The sequence below is a fragment of the Gobio gobio genome, assembly GCF_949357685.1.
Source record: "Gobio gobio genome assembly, chromosome: 23".
NCBI lineage: Eukaryota > Metazoa > Chordata > Actinopteri > Cypriniformes > Gobionidae > Gobio > Gobio gobio.
This window is the reverse complement of record NC_137119.1, coordinates 38592572-38611603: the sequence shown is the minus strand read 5'-3', so window position 1 is coordinate 38611603 and position 19032 is coordinate 38592572. Positions and strand designations below refer to the sequence as shown.

Sequence of the window (19032 nt, the reverse complement as noted above, 5' to 3'; positions counted from 1 at the left end):
GCACTGCAGTCGTCGAGATGGATCCCGAGGAGTTGAAGAAAAGATTTTATATTGGATAGCCGCAAATGTGGAACTTCATTGCTGAGGAAGCACGCAGATAACTGTGGTAACAAACCAAGCACAAGCAGTTCTATCGAACCGTATTTTTCAAAAGGGGACAGAACTGAAAGTGCCTCATAGAGATGATAAGGACACATAACCATGTTCTTCATGATGTAGCCTTTTGACAGCTTCGGCTGAAGTTGTCCTTGTGTTAAAGATGAACTATGTAAGCCACTAGGCCAGTGTTATATACTGTATTTTGTTCAGTTGAGTACTTAGAATATCCCAAATGTTTCCAACTATTTGTAAATCGTGAGAAATTGCTATTTTAACCAAGGAACCGGGACGTGTGAGGGCGTCGCCTGTCGATGGCGTCATATCTGCGTTACCCTCGGATTCCGGTTTTATTTCGCAGAAGCGCTTTACTCTCACTGCAGTGTGAACAAGTGTCAAAGCAGCCGCAGAGAGAACGTTATAACTTCCTTTTCAACACACTCAGATGTATCTAATACGATATAAAGAGTTGCGTTACTTCATACTCATGACTGGAACAGAGGAAGTGGCTTCGGCGACCGTGTCATAATAAAAGTCCCGCCGGCGACTATGCCATAATAACAGTCCCGCTTTTCAATCGCTCTAGTGGCCTTGCTCAGCTCCACAACACTCGGTCCTGCTTCTGCTTCACACTACAGTAATGTTAATAATCGCATCCATGAACATGATTTCTGCCCGAGTCCTATCCCGATTCTTTCCCACTGTCTGTGAGGTGAAGACCACATGTCCCGGGATTCTGCGCTCAAACGTGGCGTCATCAAACTACGCCTTTGTTTTGAGCAGACGACCTCTAGTGGACGGAAAAGTTACATAGTGCAGCTTTAATGGTTGTGTAATAACTTCTGTATGCTGGCAATAAATATTTTTGTAAGTGTGTCTATAATGTGATATGCTAAACTGATTTTATTTTGGATGCGGGTCGGGTGTCGGTTCTATTTTAAGCGAGTCGGGTGCGGATTTTAATTAGTGCTGCTGTCAGAAAACGGGTCGGATGCGGTTTTAAGCACTGCGGGTACGGGCAGGTGCAGATTTACAAAATCGGACGCATGCAGGACTCTGCCATCATCAAGCTACGCCTTTGTTTTGAATAGCCGACCTCTATCTGCGAAAAACAACATATTGTGCCTTTAAATAGTTATGCATATAAAACTACACTTTTCACCTCAGCAGTGATGTCCAGGTGCACGACGAAGTGTTTGTTTGGGCTGGGTCTGAACAGCAGGTAGAGGAACCGGCCGGTGAGACCCAGAGACTGGCTGCTGGTTTTGGGAAGCAGGATGTAGTTACTGGCCGGCACGGAGCCACGGATCCGGAACACAGAACATTTCAGCTTCTTGTCCTATACATACATACAAACAACATATATTGAATGCTAATGAGAATCCTATGCAGCAACAACATTATATTATAGTTCAAAGAGAAAGGAATAAACCTCCTACCATGTATGTGGTGACGTCTCCCTCTTTGCTGACTTTCTTCCATTCTTCTATCTTCATGTGTTTGAAGATGTTTACGTACGGCTGCTGCCACAGAGCTGATGGAGAGACACACACACACACACACACACACACACACACACACACACAAAATCATCACTGCAAGTGTGCTGTACATTTAAAAGCATTGGGAGTTTTCAAACTGGGGGCCGCAAGGGAGAGCTAGGGGTCCATTGAAAAGTTTAGAGAACAGTGTAAAAAATAAATAATTAAAATATTTGGTTAAAATTATATTCAATTGTAAAATACTTTTTCTTAAAATAAATGTTTAAATAAATAAATAATAAAGTAAAAAAAGCTAACAGTACAGTAATGCAGTGAGTAGAAAAAAAATATGTTTAACTAAATATGTTTCTAATATATTTTACACATTTATAATGACTTTTTTATTTATTTTATAATATAAACTGGATATTTACACATGTAAATAAAGCTGGCTTTTACATTTCAGGATGGGGTGGTTATGGTATCTAAAAGATTGAAACACCCTGATATGGTATATAATGTGCACTTTATTGCACGGTATATTTTAAATTGTATCATATTGCATTGGACATGCTCTGCTGTACTGTATATTGTGCTATACTGTATCTTTCGTCTTTTAAAGAATAAATAACTCAGTCCAGATCCATATTACTCAGTGAAGTGATAAATAGGTAAAGTAATCTTACCTTTGGAAGACATTGTTTACTTCTCAGATCTCATTCACCTGTTGACAGCTAACGAACTGTAGCTCACAAACTACCAAAAAAAATCAGATGTCCAGAAAGGTTTGATTCACCCCTGCACCGTAGTTCATCTTCGTACAGATATTAATGTATGATTTTGTACATGTTGTGAGGGTTTTGCAGGTCTGCGAGTGTGTTTTGTTGTTGATGAACCGCTCGCGCCGCAGAGACCGCCACGACGCGTTCGAACGGCATGACGTGAGCCTACGTCATCAAGCCTAAAACTGTGAATCGCGGAGATAAAATATATTTTTATTTTATTTATAAGCATGTTTTAACAGTTATGGTAACATTTCATGTACATATACAGAAATCTAAAGGCGATGTTTGTAAAAAAAAATATATATATATATATTTTATTATTATTTTCTAAATAAATAAAAAAATCATTTAAAATTATCCATTTATGAGATCATTTTGAGATCATTATTATTATGATATACCAGACGTAAATAGTTCTACTTTAATTTCGCGAGACTGAACAGCCTCAGAAAACGCGTTTCCCATGTGTGATTTGTCCTTATTGGGCTTCCATAGGTGCGTTTGGCTGCTATAGTGACGAACACAGCAAACGACGCTTTGTGCAAGGCAAGAATTCCGCTTTTAAGCTAATTATCTCTATTTTTTTTTACATGATTTACGACTAAAACGGTAACAGTTTTGTTATAGTCCTCGATTGTCAGCATTTGTACATTAATTTGAGAGTGAAGAGTTAAAAGCCGACGACCAAGCTGTTATATGTTGAAATTAGTATATTTGCCCTTTACCAACATCTATCTATCTATCTATCTATCTATCTATCTATCTATCTATCTATCTATCTATCTATCTATCTATCTATCTATCTATCTATCTATCTATCTATCTATCTATCTATCTATCTATCTATCTATCTATCTATCTATCTATGTGTACATTAACAATAAAAGTGTATTGCTTTTAGTGGAATGTGTAATTTTCTTCTTGTCTAACAGGTGAAAGTCGTGTTTACTGCATTAAAAGACAGCAATCATGTCTTTTAAAGATCTGAGAAGTAAGTGAACCTAAACCTAAGGACTGCTGTGATATTTGTAGTCTGTGGTGTGTATGAGCATTTGTTAAAGACTTCTGATTTTGCAAATGTAGATTTTACAGAGATGATGCGAGCGCTCGGCTACCCTCGTCTCATCTCCATGGAAAACTTCAGATCTCCAAACTTTCCTTTAGTAGCTGAAATTCTCATCTGGCTCGTCAAGAGGTAATGCATATTAACATGTGCGAGGCTGGCAGAGAGAGAAATATGCATGAATATAAAAAAGATTATATTTTTATGTATTTTCCTAGATATGAACCCCTGATGGAAATTCCCAGTGATGTTGAGACCGAGTCAGACAGGGTGTTTTTCATCAAAGCCGTGGCCCAATTTATGGTAAACTACATTATTGTGTTACTAATAATCATGTGTTCATTTCGACTGTTTTGTCTCGTGTGGGGAAAAATGTTTCACGGTATTTGTAGAATTATCTCCATTACGCATATTTCTGAAGTAGGCGTGAGCTATCAAAGTACAGCATATGTTGAAGTCTCTGCATGTTCTCTGTGTTTCTCTAGGCCACCAAGGCTCATGTGAAGTTGAATCTTAAGCGTCTATATCAGGCAGATGGTTACGCTGTGAAAGAGATGCTGAAAATCACCAGCATCCTCTATAATGCCATGAAAACCAAAGAGAACGCCAGTGGTGACCAGAACAATGACGAAAACAGCAAGTTCAAGTTTGATCTGGGGTCAAAGGTAAATTGAGTTAGACGTATATATCATAAATTCTAACACAAGCAGTCTTCAAGAGGAGTTTTGGATGTTTTGTTTATGTGTGTGTGTGTGTGTGTGCAGATAGCTGATTTAAAGGTGGCACGTCAGCTGGGATCTGAAATTACAGCAAAGGGAGCCGCTCTGTTTGACCTGCTGGGGCACGAAGAGGACCTGAGAGAGAGCAGGGCTGCTGCAATAGCCCGACCGCTGGAGGTCACTGAGACCGAGAGAGCCCTGAGAGCGGCTATCAAAGACGTTACGGTAAAACACAGATCCTCGCAGGTTCACAAGATCCTGTTTTTCATGATATGATCGCTTCAGTATGCTTTAGATCGCTTTTGAATATTGCCAAAACATATATAGTTTATTATATGTAAACTAAGAGTAGTAATATATTAAAATAATTCAATAAAATAATTATAAATCATACCATTCCATCGATAACTGGTTCTTTAATATTCTTTATTTGATTTGATGTTTTTTATTATAATTGTTTTAGTCACAAATCACAATTCCTACCCGATAAAATATCGTACAGCTTGACATAACTAGAAATATTTATATTCATTATAAAAATGAATATATAGTTGTATTCATTTCCATGGCTTTTCCATAAACAATAATCATACTTTTAAAAAATTCCATCATATATCCATGTTTTTACAAGACTGTGGGAATTCTGGTCCTTAAATATAAATGACGGTTGCTGAAGGAATTAATTTAATAAGATATATAATCTTGATTTTTAGCTTATTTTTATCTCTGTCTCATATGAACATCTTTCTGACGCACACCAGAAACATGAACTAAAATACAGCGAATACTGGACACGCCTACTTTAAAAAAATCAACATTTCAATTATTTGACATTAAATGCATTATATAAGTCACTTTGGAATAAATCACAGCATGTTTCTTGATAAAGAAAAACGTGACTTTACAGTCCGGAAAAATACGGTAGGGGTAGGATATAGCAAATTATTTTGCGGACCCCCTGACACTTTGCTGGTCTAAAGGTCTACACAGAAGAAAGCCCTGTCTAGGCTCTGCCCGGTACAGGTTGTGTCGAGCCATTTGTTAGTCTGGTTGTTTGATGAGAAATATGAAATGTAGTTGCAAAACACGCGTTAAGAATCCGTACAGCTGTAGCAGCGCAGGACTATTATTCTGCTGTGTGGAACTGAGGAAGAATTGATGACGAAATAGTTTGATCTTCGGCTGACCAATCAGCAGAAAGGGGCGTATAATTACCGCCCACGTGTATATATCGAATATTCAAACTGTTTATTAATTTTTCTACCACTGAACGAAAAACAAAAAATCAAGCCGAAATCTCATTTTTCGTTTTTCTGGAAAAAAAACGATTCGTTTTTTTCGTTTTCTGTTTTTAATTAAAAGTGGATTTGGAATGAACAAAAAAGTACACGGACCTCTACCCAATAAAATATCGTACAGCTTGACATAACTAGAAATATTTATATTCATTATAAAAATGCCCTTTAAAGCTACACTGTGTGATATTTTCTCCCATCTGGCGGTGAAAAGGTATATGACCATCCAGTGTATTTTAGTTTCTGTTCCTCTCAATTCCGATTTCGTTTTAACTCCTACGATGGCTAAAATAGGTTAAAACCGGTAAAAACGCGAAAGGCGAAGCTTGAATTTACGGGTATGTCCCTCTTTGGCTAATGTACTTTCAAGATGGAGGGGCAACATGGCGACCACCGTTAGATCCCATTACCTTATGTATTTTCAATGGCATATTATAAACTTACGAGAATACTTTATTACTTGAAAGAAGTAAATATACATTAATGAGCACATATATTTTTGAAAGAACTAAGTGTTTTTAGCTAAGAATAAACTACAAAAGTTACACAGTGTAGCTTTAAGTTGTATACATTTCCATGGCTTTTCCATAAACAGAAACCACACTTTTTAAATATTCCATCATATATCCATGTTTTCCAAGACTGTGGGAATTCTGGTCCTTAAATATAAATGACTGTTGCTGAGGGAATTCATTTACAGTTTTTCTCAGTCGCTTTGGTACATTTCTCAGATCAGAATTGAAATTCTCAAAGCTACCTGTTCAATCTTCACATCATTGTGTCACTTGTGCACATCAAAAAAGCAGTTTCTCATTTCTTTGAACAAGTTGCAAATGCTTGTGTGCATCCATGCAAATGATTATGTACAATTCTCTGCTGTTTCCTACATTATCAGTTGCTTATGTCATGTTGATCAAAATGTATTATAATGGGTCTCTGTTGAATAGTCTCGCCCCCCACAACATTTAGGCATTAGTTCATAGCATAAGTATTTAAATGCAAAATGGTTGAACAAGTTGTCATAAAATGTCAAGCATATTTCTATACATTTCCATTAGACGTTCACATTTCTACTTTTGTTTTTCTGTTTTTTTTTTCTCTTTGTGCTATGCAGTGCTTTCTTTTCCTTTCTGTATCGCAATGACATGGTCTGTCAACAAATTACAGTACAAACAGTAAAAGTGTAAATGTGAATCTTGTCCAGTCTCTTGCATTCAAACTCCCACATACACTAAGGTGTAACGTACAATTTACAATAATTGTCATCAAAATTTTAGCCATATTTACATCAGAACATCCCTCCAGAGTACAGTTATATTGACAACATGACTAAGCAATTTGACTGTCTTATCCGTACACAATGACACAAGGACTTGTCATTCTGATGGCACTGACATGTTCATTGACACAGATATGTACTTTTGAGAGATGAACTAAGGATTTTGAGGAAGAGACTGGCTTTTGCAGGTAATCCATGGTGTTTTGCTATTTGTACAAATTGTTTTGAGAAATGCACTTACTGTTTTGCAAATGTCGAGGATGATTCGAGAAATGTACCAAAGCGACTGAGAAAAACTGTAATAAGAAATATAATGTAACTTTACATCTTGATTTTTATGTTTTTTTAAACTGCCTGTACTGAGATATAACCTGAGGAAATCGTCCATAAATGTTCTTTGAAGGTTTGTTATGTCTCTAGAGGGCTACAAGAACTCAAAATCACTTTCTGTGTCAGGTCAGTTCTTGAAAAGCATGATTTGAGTGCATTCATTGAGGAGCGTGCTTGAATTATTTACCAAGCAGAAGAGCAGGAGGAACATCTTTGGAGAATTGTGATGGTATTTTGTGTACTGAATGCTTGTTTGTCTGTGTTCAGGAGAGCATCCAAACGACGAAGGATCTGCTCAATAACGTATCGTCAGATGAGGCCAGTCTGGAGGCCAAAATCGAGAAGAAGAAACAGGACCTGGAGAGAAACCAGAAGCGTTTACAAACTCTACAGAGCGTGCGGTGAGCTGCTACTCTGGCATTTCACTATCATTGATATACTATTATCATTTTTTGTTCATATTTTGAATTACATTTATTTGAATATTTTCTGCTTCTATTTATTTATATTTTAATTTAAGTTAGTTTTAGTATTTTTTTTATTTTTTTTTATTTTTATTAGTTTAAAAAATATATATATGTTTATATAATTTTTATAAAGTTTTTAAGGGTTAGTTCACCCTAAAATTAAAATTCTCCCATGAATTACTTGCCCTCGAGTCATCTTAGGTGTATATGACATTCTTCTTTCAGATGAACACAATCAGAGTTATATTAAAAATGTCCTGACTCTTCCAAGCTTTGTAATGGCAGTGAATGGTTGCTTCATTTTTAAAGTCCATAAAAGTGCATCCATCCATCATATAACTGCTCCACACGGCCCCGGGAGGTTAAGGGGATAAAGGCCTTCTGAAGCTTCCACCAGATCGACTTCCGTATTCAATTTACGGAAAAAGTGTAGTGCCTCTCGCAGTTCAAAACGCTTACGCCAGTTACGCTTTTTTCCGATCTGGCAGAAGCTAGTCATTCTAGTCTATAAAGTTTTAAATATGGATATTTTTCTTACACAAACCCATCGCTTCGCTTCAGAAGGCCTTTATTAATTAGGATGACTTGAGGGCGAGTAAATCATGGGATCATTTTCATTTTTGGGTAAACTAACCCTTTAAGTTTGAGTTATTTTAGTACTTCAACTGCAACTTTTTTAATGGTTTTAGTTTTAGTTAATAATCCTTGCTGCACAAAATATACTCAGACAAATGCACAAACTCTCTCTATCACTGTGTTTCAATATGTAGTCCAGCGTTTATGGATGAATACGAGAAGATCGAGGAGGACTTGCAGAAACAGTACCAGACGTATGTGGAGAAATTCCGTAACCTCAGCTTCCTGGAGCAGCAGCTAGACGACTTTCACAGAGCCGAGCAGGAGCGCTTCGAGGTACAATCAGTGGAAGTTACGGGTGTAATGGCACACAGAAGTCACGCTTCGGTATACATACCTCGGTTTAGTGGTCACGGTTCCATTGTTGGGGTAACGCATTACAAGTAACTTGAGTTACGTAATAATATTACTTTTTCCTAGAAACTAGTAAAGTAACGCATTACTTTTCAAATTTACAACAAAATGTCTGAGTTACTTTTTCACATTCATTTGACTGACAGCTCTCCTGCCCCCATGTTGAGAAAAATAAGTGCAGAGGCGTTGTGTGTGAACATGATGGTTATTGTAGTTCTATTATAGTGAGCATTTATTTATCTCACTTGCGCAATAAAGATTCTGTACTCCTCAAAATGAATAAAATCAGTCAAATGCAAAATCAAAGTACTATGCAAACCTCCAATAATTAAATGTTAAATAAAACAACTATTTTTATGCATAATGTACCTTTATATTTAATTAACCAATGTCTTGCTGCTGAAAAATTTATGAAAATTCCTAGTTTTTTTGTTTTTATTGGTAAAACTTTTTTCTCCTGCATCCTATTCTACCATTATCCAGAATGGCAGCAGAGCTGCGCCCTCTACTGTTCATGCGTGAATTAGCATTTTTACTTCAGCCTGATGCTGCGTTCACACCAAACGCGAATAGAGCGTCAAAATCGCGTCTAGTTTCACGCGTGAACATTTTGAATGCATTTGCGCGTCCGCGGCGAATTGGATGCGCGTAGAAATCGAGCGCTGGAAGCGGAATTGACGCGCGTTCAAGGCACTCCAGGAGAAATGTGTCATAAAACACCACTCTGCCTATTTTCATTTTCATTAAAAATATATATTAAGCATTAATAGCCACACAAATGTGGTCCAGGCAACTCCTACATTATCTTCACTACATGATTATTTAAATATCCTTAAAATATAAAGTTATTAAACTTCTCTTTGCCCTCAGTCAAAACGATTTGGCAGAAAACAAATGATAGATTCATGAGAGCAAAGCTCGGCCGTTAGATCCACACAAGACGAACCACTACAGCACATCAGAGCCAGCGGCAGACGGCAGAAGGACTGGCCAAGGAAAGGCTGCTCTCGCCGAGGTTATGAGCGGTGATCGCCTGGATCTCACAACTCCAAAAACACAAGATAATTTTTTTAAATAGGCGCTCTTTATAAATAAACCACAGATTTGAGCTTTAAACAACTACATTCTCACCTGAAAAAGTCTTTAAAACTACATTTTGTGACACAAGTACTATTTTTAAATTATGCAGGGTTTCTCATGATGTCACTTTACCACGTGACCGCAGCGAGCAAGCCCCATGATTGGTTAACGCGGCGCGAATTGACGCCAAAGTTCAAATTTTTCAACTCTGGCGTCAGACGCGAATTCGCTTCAAACGCGTGAATGCACAAAAGCACCATTCGCGTGTAACGCGCAAGACGCTCAATTTCGCGTTTGGTGTGAACGCAGCATCAGGCATATTTTTTTTCAATTTTGGTATGAAGAGACAAAAATATAACTTTTGCACAAAAATATAACTTTTTTGTTATAAAAAAACAAAAAAAACAAAAAAATGAGCCCAGCCCCAGGTGAGAAAAAGTAACACAAAAGTAACGTAACGCATTACTTTTCTTAAAAAGTAACTAAGTAACTCAATTAGTTGCTTTTTAAGGGAGTAACGCAATATTGTAATGCATTACTTTTCAAAGTAACTTTCCTGCAACACTGCACGGTTCGATACGAGTTCAGTACAATAGACCCTTTTACAGCCCACGTGATCAAATAGTTGCGCGCGCATTTTGGCAACGGAAGTGGTGTTGTTCCCCAGTGGTTCTAACGTGTTAGCAACTCCGAAAGTTTATCAAAGCGGTTTCCCAGCATCAAAATGTGTGGCTGTTGCGTTTTCGGTTGCACTAATCGATATTCTACCAATGGGCTTACGTTTTATAGGATTCCGACAGGATCACGGCCGTTTCAGACATAATAAAAACTGCTCGCGTTATGCTGTGAGGACGTAGTTCTCTCGTTGGTTGATTATTATGGCGTTCCGAAGGGTTCTTTAATATGACTTTCGGCAGACCCAGACGACACGTTTATTGAGACGAGTGCATGTTGCAAAGTCATATTAAAGAACCCTTCGGAACGCCATACACAATTGACTTTCTCTTCACTCATTCCTCTCAATGAACGTGACATTCAGGGTTGCCAGGTTTTCACAACAAAACCCGCCCAATTGCTACTCAAAACAACTGGGGGGGGGGGGGGGGGGGGGGGGTTAAATATGTGTTTTTTTTGGCATGGTTGCCTACTAAAATTCGCATTCCCGGGGCTAAATATCATATAATTGGGGTCGCTTCAACCCGCGGACATGAAAAACAGCTCGTGGCAACAGTGATGAAGTAGCCCAATACCGAGGGAAAACCGAGGACTTGGCAACACTGTATTTGCGTCTGTCTTATGCCGTGACATCTGCGTCTGTGATTTTATTTGAGTGTGTAAATGCGTGTGTGAATTATTGTTTAATCCCACAAAGATAATATTTGGCGCCTATTTATATATATATTATTGGGGTTGTTATTGTAAATAACCCAAGCCTCATACATCGTTGTCTTGTGTCCTTGTCTTTGACTAGGGAGAATTTCTGACACAAAACTCCGAGTCTATGTCATGGTGACGTTCTGTACATGCCCACAGACAACGTATTCATAAGCATCCAGTGATTTATATGCTCGTGATTTCTCTCGGGTGTACACGTTCGGTTTCTCAACTAAATACGTGTATATATCCGGCCATGTATATTTGGCCATCTGCTAACGTCTTCTATCCACTCCACTATAGTACACGGATCTGGTAGCTGAATACCATTTGATAAAATCAACTTTTTAAAATAACTTTCTCTGTCTGTGTTGCTTAATCCGCTCGCGTAGCTTGACAAGCTGCTGATTCTCGCCATAGTTTGTTGCCAAAATGCGCGCGCATACGTTGCTACGTCATCATTGTGTACAAACAGTAAAAGGGTCTATAGGATAAAGCAACAAATCCTCAATGCTAGGTTTTTTTTCATTTATTTCAAACAGGCAGTAGTGCGAATTACAGTTTGTTACACCTAGCGGCATTTAGTCACCTAGTTGGTACAGTACAGACTTCTAACAGTACACATAATGCATTGGTCGTATTTTTTTGAAGGGCTGATAAAAAAGGTATTTGGACACAATAAGCTACAAAACTGAAAAGCATCTCTTGTGTTATAAAACACACAATAAATAGAATTATGAAAAATGAAAGAGAAGGAGAAAAGGAGCCTATTTCACCTTTCAGACAGCGAGTGAAGCGGCACCTGAGGCTTCCCATTTCCAGGACACGCATATTTCATGAATATTTAATTTCATGACTGTAGCAGTGAGACTTCCACGATGCAAATCGGCACAATGCCAAATGATGATGTCTCATTATAACAGTGGAAACAACTTAAAATACACTGTCACTTATGGTCATATCATACAGATTAGAGTAAGACATAATTCGAAAATGTGTACACTATGTGTAAACAAAACATAGTGCTTTTGTGAAATAAAGAAAACAGACAGGATGCCGCTTTCTGCCTTCTTGGTTCCTTTCCGTGAAGTTAGTGGAGCACGTCACAAAAATGAATCGAAACTCAGCGTATAGGCTACTATCAAGCTCTTGCGTGCCATCTGAACACTTGTTTTGGGTTGGTGCGTTGATCTTCTTCTTCTGCTCTTTTTCCTGTTGTGCCGGTTAGCAAACAGCATTGCATTACCGCACACGCCCCCTTCTGGATTGGAGTGTGGATCGCCTGTGACTGCCTGTATTCATTAGGCCCTATTTCAACGATCTGAGCGCATGGTCTGAAGCGCATGGCGCTGGTGCACTTAGGGCCCGTCTGAATCCACTTTTGCTAGTTTAATGATGGAAAAGATGGTAGACGCGCCAGACGCATGGTCCAAACGGGTTGTACCTAGGCTGAATCCAAAATCGCCTCCTAAACCCTCAATCACTATTCCCTACTTTAGTCCACTAATACAGTTCACTTGAAGGAGTGAATGAAAACGAGTGAGTGAATTCGGACAGTCGCTGTGTGTAAACACGTTATTGCGGTGCATTGTAGTGCTGAATGAGTGCACTCAATAACGTCCACTATGGTTTCGGACACCACTACAAATGGCTGTCCCTTCAAATAGTGCCCTATTTAAGGGTAAAGGGGATGATTCAACCCTAGTCTTGGGTGTGTTTTGGGTGTAACGTGCAATAAACCAATCAGAGTCTCATCTCCCATTTCCTTTATAAGCCAGTTGCGCTCGCACCATGGCGGATTCGCTGTTTACATGGAGGAATTTGCGAGCGGAAAGACTGAACGCTTCTCCAGAGAGGAATCCTTTTATTTTTAATATTTAAACATGTTTGTGTGCTGCTGTGTGTGTAATAAGCAGAGTGTACGTGCATTGTGCACCCGCCTATAGGCGCATATTACTAACACGCCCTTTAAATAACACAAATCATACTGCACTGTTGCAGTGTACAATACTGTTGGTCAATGGCGCAGTCTTTTTCGGTTCCTCAAAATAGCAACGTGCCAACAATGCGCCTGAACACACCCTGTTTTTAGACCAGCACACCCAGGGGTGAACAGATGGGTGTGAGTGCATTTCTGTTTAAACAACGTGGAACTGAATGTGAAAATGATAACTGCTTCGGGCTGAAACTAGCGAGAAACACTTGCGTATGATAGGGCCTATCGTCTGACTGTATGCACTGAACCGTGACAGTTCGGGATGAACATGTACCGTTACACCCCTAGTGGAGGGGTATCTTAACTTCTCTTTGGTGCTCATATGATATGAGGCTTGTACCTAAACCTCATCATTTCATTTGTCCAGCTAAATATACAAATAATAAAGGACAACAATGACCGAAACTGATGAAACCTCAAGAACATGTCATATTTCACCCAAATTCACTTCAAAAAGTCAATGCTGATGATTCCCTAATTAATCCTTTGGCCGTTTTCTTCCAGGAAGCAGAAATGACTATGAAAATGAGACAAAACAAATTAAAAGAAGAGGAGAAGAGACTCATGAGGAGTGGAGGTGGGTCACGCACACTCAAACACACACATTTGAACTTGATGCAGAAACTGATTTCGTCAATTATAACATTCCATTCAACCAGTCAGGGACAAGGGACAAGTTTAGGCTTACAACCAGGGTTAGGTGCTTCTACGTCAGTGTTATTCACCATCATTTCCCTCTGATTTTAGGGATAAATTATGGGAAGGGTTAGGTTTAGGGGTAGGGAAATGGTTAAGACTAAATTTTCAGACAGGAATGCTGTTCCAGGATTAACAAAATGTTGCCATGTTGACCCAGGAAAGCGTCCAACTTTGCAAAATCAGGACCTGTGTCAAAGATCTCACAGGTTCTCTTCCTCTGTAGCGAAAGATGAAGACTCAGATGTGGACATACCAGAGGATGAAGGATCTGACAGCGACATAGATGACGGACAGCAGCCCAGACCACACCTCGCACGACACGCCCAGATATCAGGTGAAGGAAGACGTTCAGCATATAATCTGCTGCCCCACACACACACACAGTATTTCTGATTGTACTTGATCTATGTTTGTGTGTGTCTGCAGGTCGAGGTGGCGCGCGGTTCGTTGGCAGTATGAGGGGAGAAGAAAGTGAAGAGGTGAGAACACACACATTCACATACATAATACATCATACCGACCAAAACAATGCTATTTTAGTATTATTTTTTTTTTTATAATTTATTAATATTTTTTTAATTAGCTTTAGTTTTAAAAATGTTATTTTATGTGCATTTGTCAGTTTTTTGGTAACACTTTACAATAATGTTCCATTTGTTAACATGGAACTAACAATGAAACTTAATTTCTTAATCTTAGTTCATCTTAAAGTCAACATTTACTAATAGTTGTATATGTTAATATTATGTAATGGACCTGAGTGAACATGAACCGAGATTAAGAAAGATGAATAAAATCTGTAACAAATGTCTTGCTCATTGTTAGTTAATTTTAGTTTAAAGGGACACGCCACTATTTTTGAAAATAGAATAGGATTTGAAAATCCCCTAGAGTTAAACAGTTGAGTTTTACCTTTTTTGAATCCATTCAGCCGATCTCCGGATCTGGCGGTAGCACTTTTAGCATAGCTTAGCATAGATCATTGAATCTGATTAGACCGTTAGCATCTCGCTCAAAAAATGACCAAAGAGTTTCAATATTTTTCCTATTTAAAACTTGACTCTTCTGTAGTTACATCGTGTATTAAGACCGACGGAAAATGAAAAGTTGCATAAAATCATTGCGCCGCTGCACTCATGGTACAGCACAAAGTTCCTTGATTATTACGCAGGAATGAGAGAATAGTTCATAGCCATATCGGCCAAGAAAATCACAACTTTTCATTTTCCGTCGGTCTTAGTACACAATGTAACTACAGAAGAGTCAAGTTTTAAATAGGAAAAATATCGAAAGTCTTTGGTCATTTTTTGAGTGAGATGCTAACGGTCTAATCAGATTCAATGATCTATGCTAAGCTATGCTAAAAGTGCTACTGCCAGATCCGCAGATCGGCTGAATGGATTCAAAAAAGGTAAAACTCAACTGTTTAACTCTAGGGGAGCTGGAAAATTTTCAAAAATAGTGGCGTCCCTTTAATGCATTAACTGGCGTTAACTAATGGAACCTGATTTTAAAGTGTTACCTTTTTTGCTTTCATTGATTTCGGTTTTAGTAATTTAAATACCTCAAACTATTTCAGTTAGTTGCCAAGGCAACATTTTTTAAGTTAAAGTTTTTAATTTACGCTTAATTTTTTTTCTCCAGCTTTATTTCAGTTACTGAAAACGATTTTCAATAGTTTTAGTTAAAGGGTTAGTTCACCCAAAAATGAAAATTCTGTCATTAATTACTTACCCTCATGTCGTTCGACACCCGTAAGACCTCCGTTCATATTCGGAACACAAATGAAGATATTTTAGTTGAAAGCTGATGGCTGAGAAAGGCTTCAGATAGGCAGGCCTTCATTGGCATTCAGTACATTAATACTCCCAAGACGCATAAAAGGCACTCAAAACATCGTTACAAAGCCCATCTCACCACAGTGACTCTACAATAATTTTACGATGCGACGACAATAGTTTTTGTGCGCAAAAAAAAAATCAAAATAACGGCTTTATCCAACTTGTTCTTGTCTTCCGTGTGTGCCTCCACGACGCATGCGCGAGAATATGACGCAGATCCGGCGTTCGGACACATGACCCAGAAGCCATTTGTTTACAAGCAGAGGAAGACGCGCGTGTCTAAGCTGTTGAATTCTACATTGATCCTGCTTTAGGTCTCGGCGTAGTTCTCAAAATGGGACTAAAGTGCGCATTTCATGGATTCCCGAACGCCGGATCTACGTCATATTCTCGCGCATGCGTCGTGGAGGCACACACGGAAGACAAGAACAAGTTGGATAAAGGTGTTATTTTGATTTTTTTTTTTGCGCACAAAAACTATTGTCGTCGCATCGTAAAATTATTGTAGAGCCACTGTGGTGAGATGGACTTTGTAACGACGTTTTAAGTGCCTTTTATGGGTCTTGGGAGTGTAAATGTACTGAATGCCAATGGAGGCCTATCTGAAGCCTTTCTCAGCATCAGCTTTCAACTAAAATATCTTCATTTGTGTTCCGAATATGAACGGAGGTCTTACGGGTGTCGAACGACATGAGGGTGAGTGATTAATGACAGAATTTGTATTTTTGGGTGAACTAACCCTTTAACAATAGCAACACTGAACCAACTTTTTCCTCGTTTATTCTGTTATATTCTTCAGAGTTTTCAGATTATTTAGCCAATCATGGTTTCCAAGCTCTGTGGCTTTCTTGTCTTTTTTTTCACATTTCCCTGTTTTTCCTCCATGATCTTACACAACTTCTCTACACTGTATAAGCCACAAGCTCTCATTTCATTCACTTCCTTTTCACTCCATCTCTCTTTCTCTTCCTCTGCACTCGTTCTTCAAGCCCAGAGTAAAGGAACGAGCTCGTCTATCCGGCAGCGGCCGGAAGCAAAAGAGAAAGGTGGTGTGTGTGTGTTTGATTGTGTGTATGCGCCAGTGTTATTTATATACTATTATAGGGATAGTTCACCCAAAAATGAAAATTCTGTCATCATTTACTCACTCACATGTCGTTCCAAACCCATAAGACTTTCGTTCATCTTCAGAACACAAATAAAGATCTTTTTGATTTCTGTCCATCCATTGACAGTTACGTAACTACCACAAAAAACATAATTTACCACTTTATTTACTAAATATTAATCTCCAGCGCACGTTCAGATTTCATCAAAAATATCTTCATTTGTGTTCTGAAGATGAACGGAAGTCTTACATGTTTGGAACGACATGAGGGTGAGTAATTAATGACAGAATTATAGTTTTGGGTGAACTAACCCTTTAAGGCCTGTTCACACCAAAGACAATAACTATAACAATAACGATGAAGATAAAAATCTTTCTAAATATAGTCCACACTATAACGATAATGACAACAATATCATAGAAATCACTTTCACAACGATTTTTTCCTGTCGATGAACTATAAAAACATGACAGCCAATCAGAATCTACCACCTTTATAGAGCTCGAGCATTTAAAGCGGCAGACGACAAAACTGCAGATATTGTGCATTGGTGTGGATGCTAATATAGTTATCATTCTTTGTGTTGTGTACTGGCCTTGGTAGTATTTATTAATATTTAGAATTAGCTTTTATTTTTACAATTTCATTTTAAAGGTGCACTATGTAACATTTTTTTTAGTAAAATATCAAAAAAACACTAGGCAGTGTTATATATATTTTGTTCAGTTGAGTGCTTACAATATCCCAAATGTTTCCAACTATTTGTAAATCGTGAGAAATTGCTATTTTAACCAATGAACCGGGACGTGTGAGGGCGTCGCCTGTCGATGGCGTCATATCTGCGTTACCCTCGGTTTACTGTTTTATTTTGCAGAAACGCTTTACTCTCACTGCAGTGTGAACAAGTGTCATAGCAGCCGCAGAGAGAACGCACAGAGTAACGTCATAACATAATTTTCAACAACCTCAGATGTGTCTAATATGATAATCAGAGCTGCGTTACCTCATACTCATGACCGGAAAAGTGGGAATGGTGACTGTGTCATAATAAAAGTCCCGCTGCTCGCGAGGTGTGTGTTGCGTTCATCTTATTAACAATCACTCCAGCAGCCTTGCTCAGCTCCTGCTCTGCTTCATTCTACAGTAACATTAATAATCGCATCCATGAAAACATGATTTCTGCCCAAGTCCTATCCCGATTCTTTCCCACCGGCTGTGAGGAGAAGACCACATGTCCCAAGATTCTGCGCTCAAACGTGGCGTCATCAAACTACGCCTTTGTTTTGAACAGGCGACCTCTAGTGGACGGAAAAGTTACATACTGTAGCTTTAAATTTTGTGATTTTTGTCAGTTTTAGTAATTTTAGTACGCAAACAGTTTCAGTTTTATTTCATTATTTATATTTTATAAAATAGCTTTATTTAATTTGGCAAAATAGTTTTTTTGTTTAATCTATCAACAACAACACTGGCGTGTTTGTGTGCGAGTGTGAACTCCTGGACGTTCTTATAATTGATAATAATAATTCTGAATTGGGGATATTGATTGAGCCTCGTTCCAATTACCATCCACTGACCGCTGGGTGTGTCTTCTGTTATATAATTCACATTGTGCTTTGGTTTGCAGTCAGACGACAGTGAGATTGACGTAGATGATGATGATGAAGATGCTGACGAAGATGAGGAGGGGGAGGAAAACGAGGATCTGGATGAAGATAATGACAGTCTGGAGGGCTCCTCTGCCAAACCCGGGCGGTCAAAGCGATCACTGCACCCACAAATCCTTGAGGAGAGCGACAATGATTTTTAACATATATACGTAAAAACATTAATACGCTAACATGGAAAAATATTGAATTTCTTTTCATGAATCAATTATGTAAACTGCTGCAAACTGAATGTGACAATTTACATATGACATGGAGAAAAGTAAATATATGTAAATACCAAAATGTAATTTCCAATATATGAATATATCTTATGGTTTGTATTCGAGTGTAGCTGCCTGTTCAAATCCCTCTACAATTCTCAGTTATTTGGATTAATTTGAGTGAAAGTTCAACAAAATTGTTGTATTGCGTGTTTTATTAAGGCAACATCTCCGTCAGTGCTGTTTTATAAAATAAGCATTTATTATTACACAACTTTAATACATACATTTATTAATACAACACAAATATTTACATCAATAAGACTCGAAATAAACGTGTTTTTGAACATATGCTTTTGTAGGTGTGCTAGATATCCACCACACAATCTGGTGCACCAGCTTTGATGGCGTCTGAGACGACCTTTGCCCCCGACTCCCCGATGCCGTTACCCTGGAGACTGAAGCAGAAAAACATGACACACGTCAAAGCCCAATCACACTCATCTGAAATGTGCCATTGACTGCAAAATATGAATAATCGCAGCTTCACCCACTGCA

At 38.4% G+C, this 19032-nt stretch overlaps 3 protein-coding genes across 4 annotated transcripts in view; 1 reads left to right on the top strand and 2 right to left on the bottom strand.

Annotated features, from left to right (window-relative positions):
- wdr90 (WD repeat domain 90) overlaps positions 1 to 2510 on the bottom strand; it is a 32650-nt gene extending 30140 nt beyond the window's left edge. Inside the window, exons 1-3 of one of the 2 annotated variants that reach the window (XM_079806686.1) lie at positions 2264 to 2510; positions 1536 to 1630; positions 1259 to 1435 (exon numbers count right to left, since the gene is read on the bottom strand). In XM_079806686.1, the coding sequence (XP_079662812.1) occupies positions 1259 to 1435; positions 1536 to 1630; positions 2264 to 2276 (285 nt within the window). In that variant the 5' untranslated portion in view covers positions 2277 to 2510. The remainder of the gene's footprint in view (positions 1 to 1258; positions 1436 to 1535; positions 1631 to 2263) is intronic. The other variant, XM_079806687.1, reaches the window with a different exon arrangement.
- A 335-nt stretch (positions 2511 to 2845) lies between these two features.
- Positions 2846 to 18824, top strand: cluap1 (clusterin associated protein 1). Its single transcript, XM_079806305.1, has 12 exons — positions 2846 to 2908; positions 3295 to 3353; positions 3446 to 3557; positions 3644 to 3728; positions 3911 to 4090; positions 4190 to 4369; positions 7316 to 7449; positions 8286 to 8427; positions 13460 to 13532; positions 13878 to 13988; positions 14081 to 14133; positions 18232 to 18824. Exons 2-12 carry the CDS (start codon positions 3332 to 3334, stop codon positions 18412 to 18414), a joined length of 1275 nt encoding a protein of 424 aa, XP_079662431.1. The 5' UTR covers positions 2846 to 2908; positions 3295 to 3331; the 3' UTR covers positions 18415 to 18824.
- nlrc3 (NLR family, CARD domain containing 3) overlaps positions 18674 to 19032 on the bottom strand; it is a 24630-nt gene continuing 24271 nt past the window's right edge. The window contains exon 19 of the mRNA XM_079806304.1: positions 18674 to 18932. Within this exon, the coding sequence (XP_079662430.1) occupies positions 18842 to 18932 (91 nt within the window). The 3' untranslated portion in view covers positions 18674 to 18841. The remainder of the gene's footprint in view (positions 18933 to 19032) is intronic.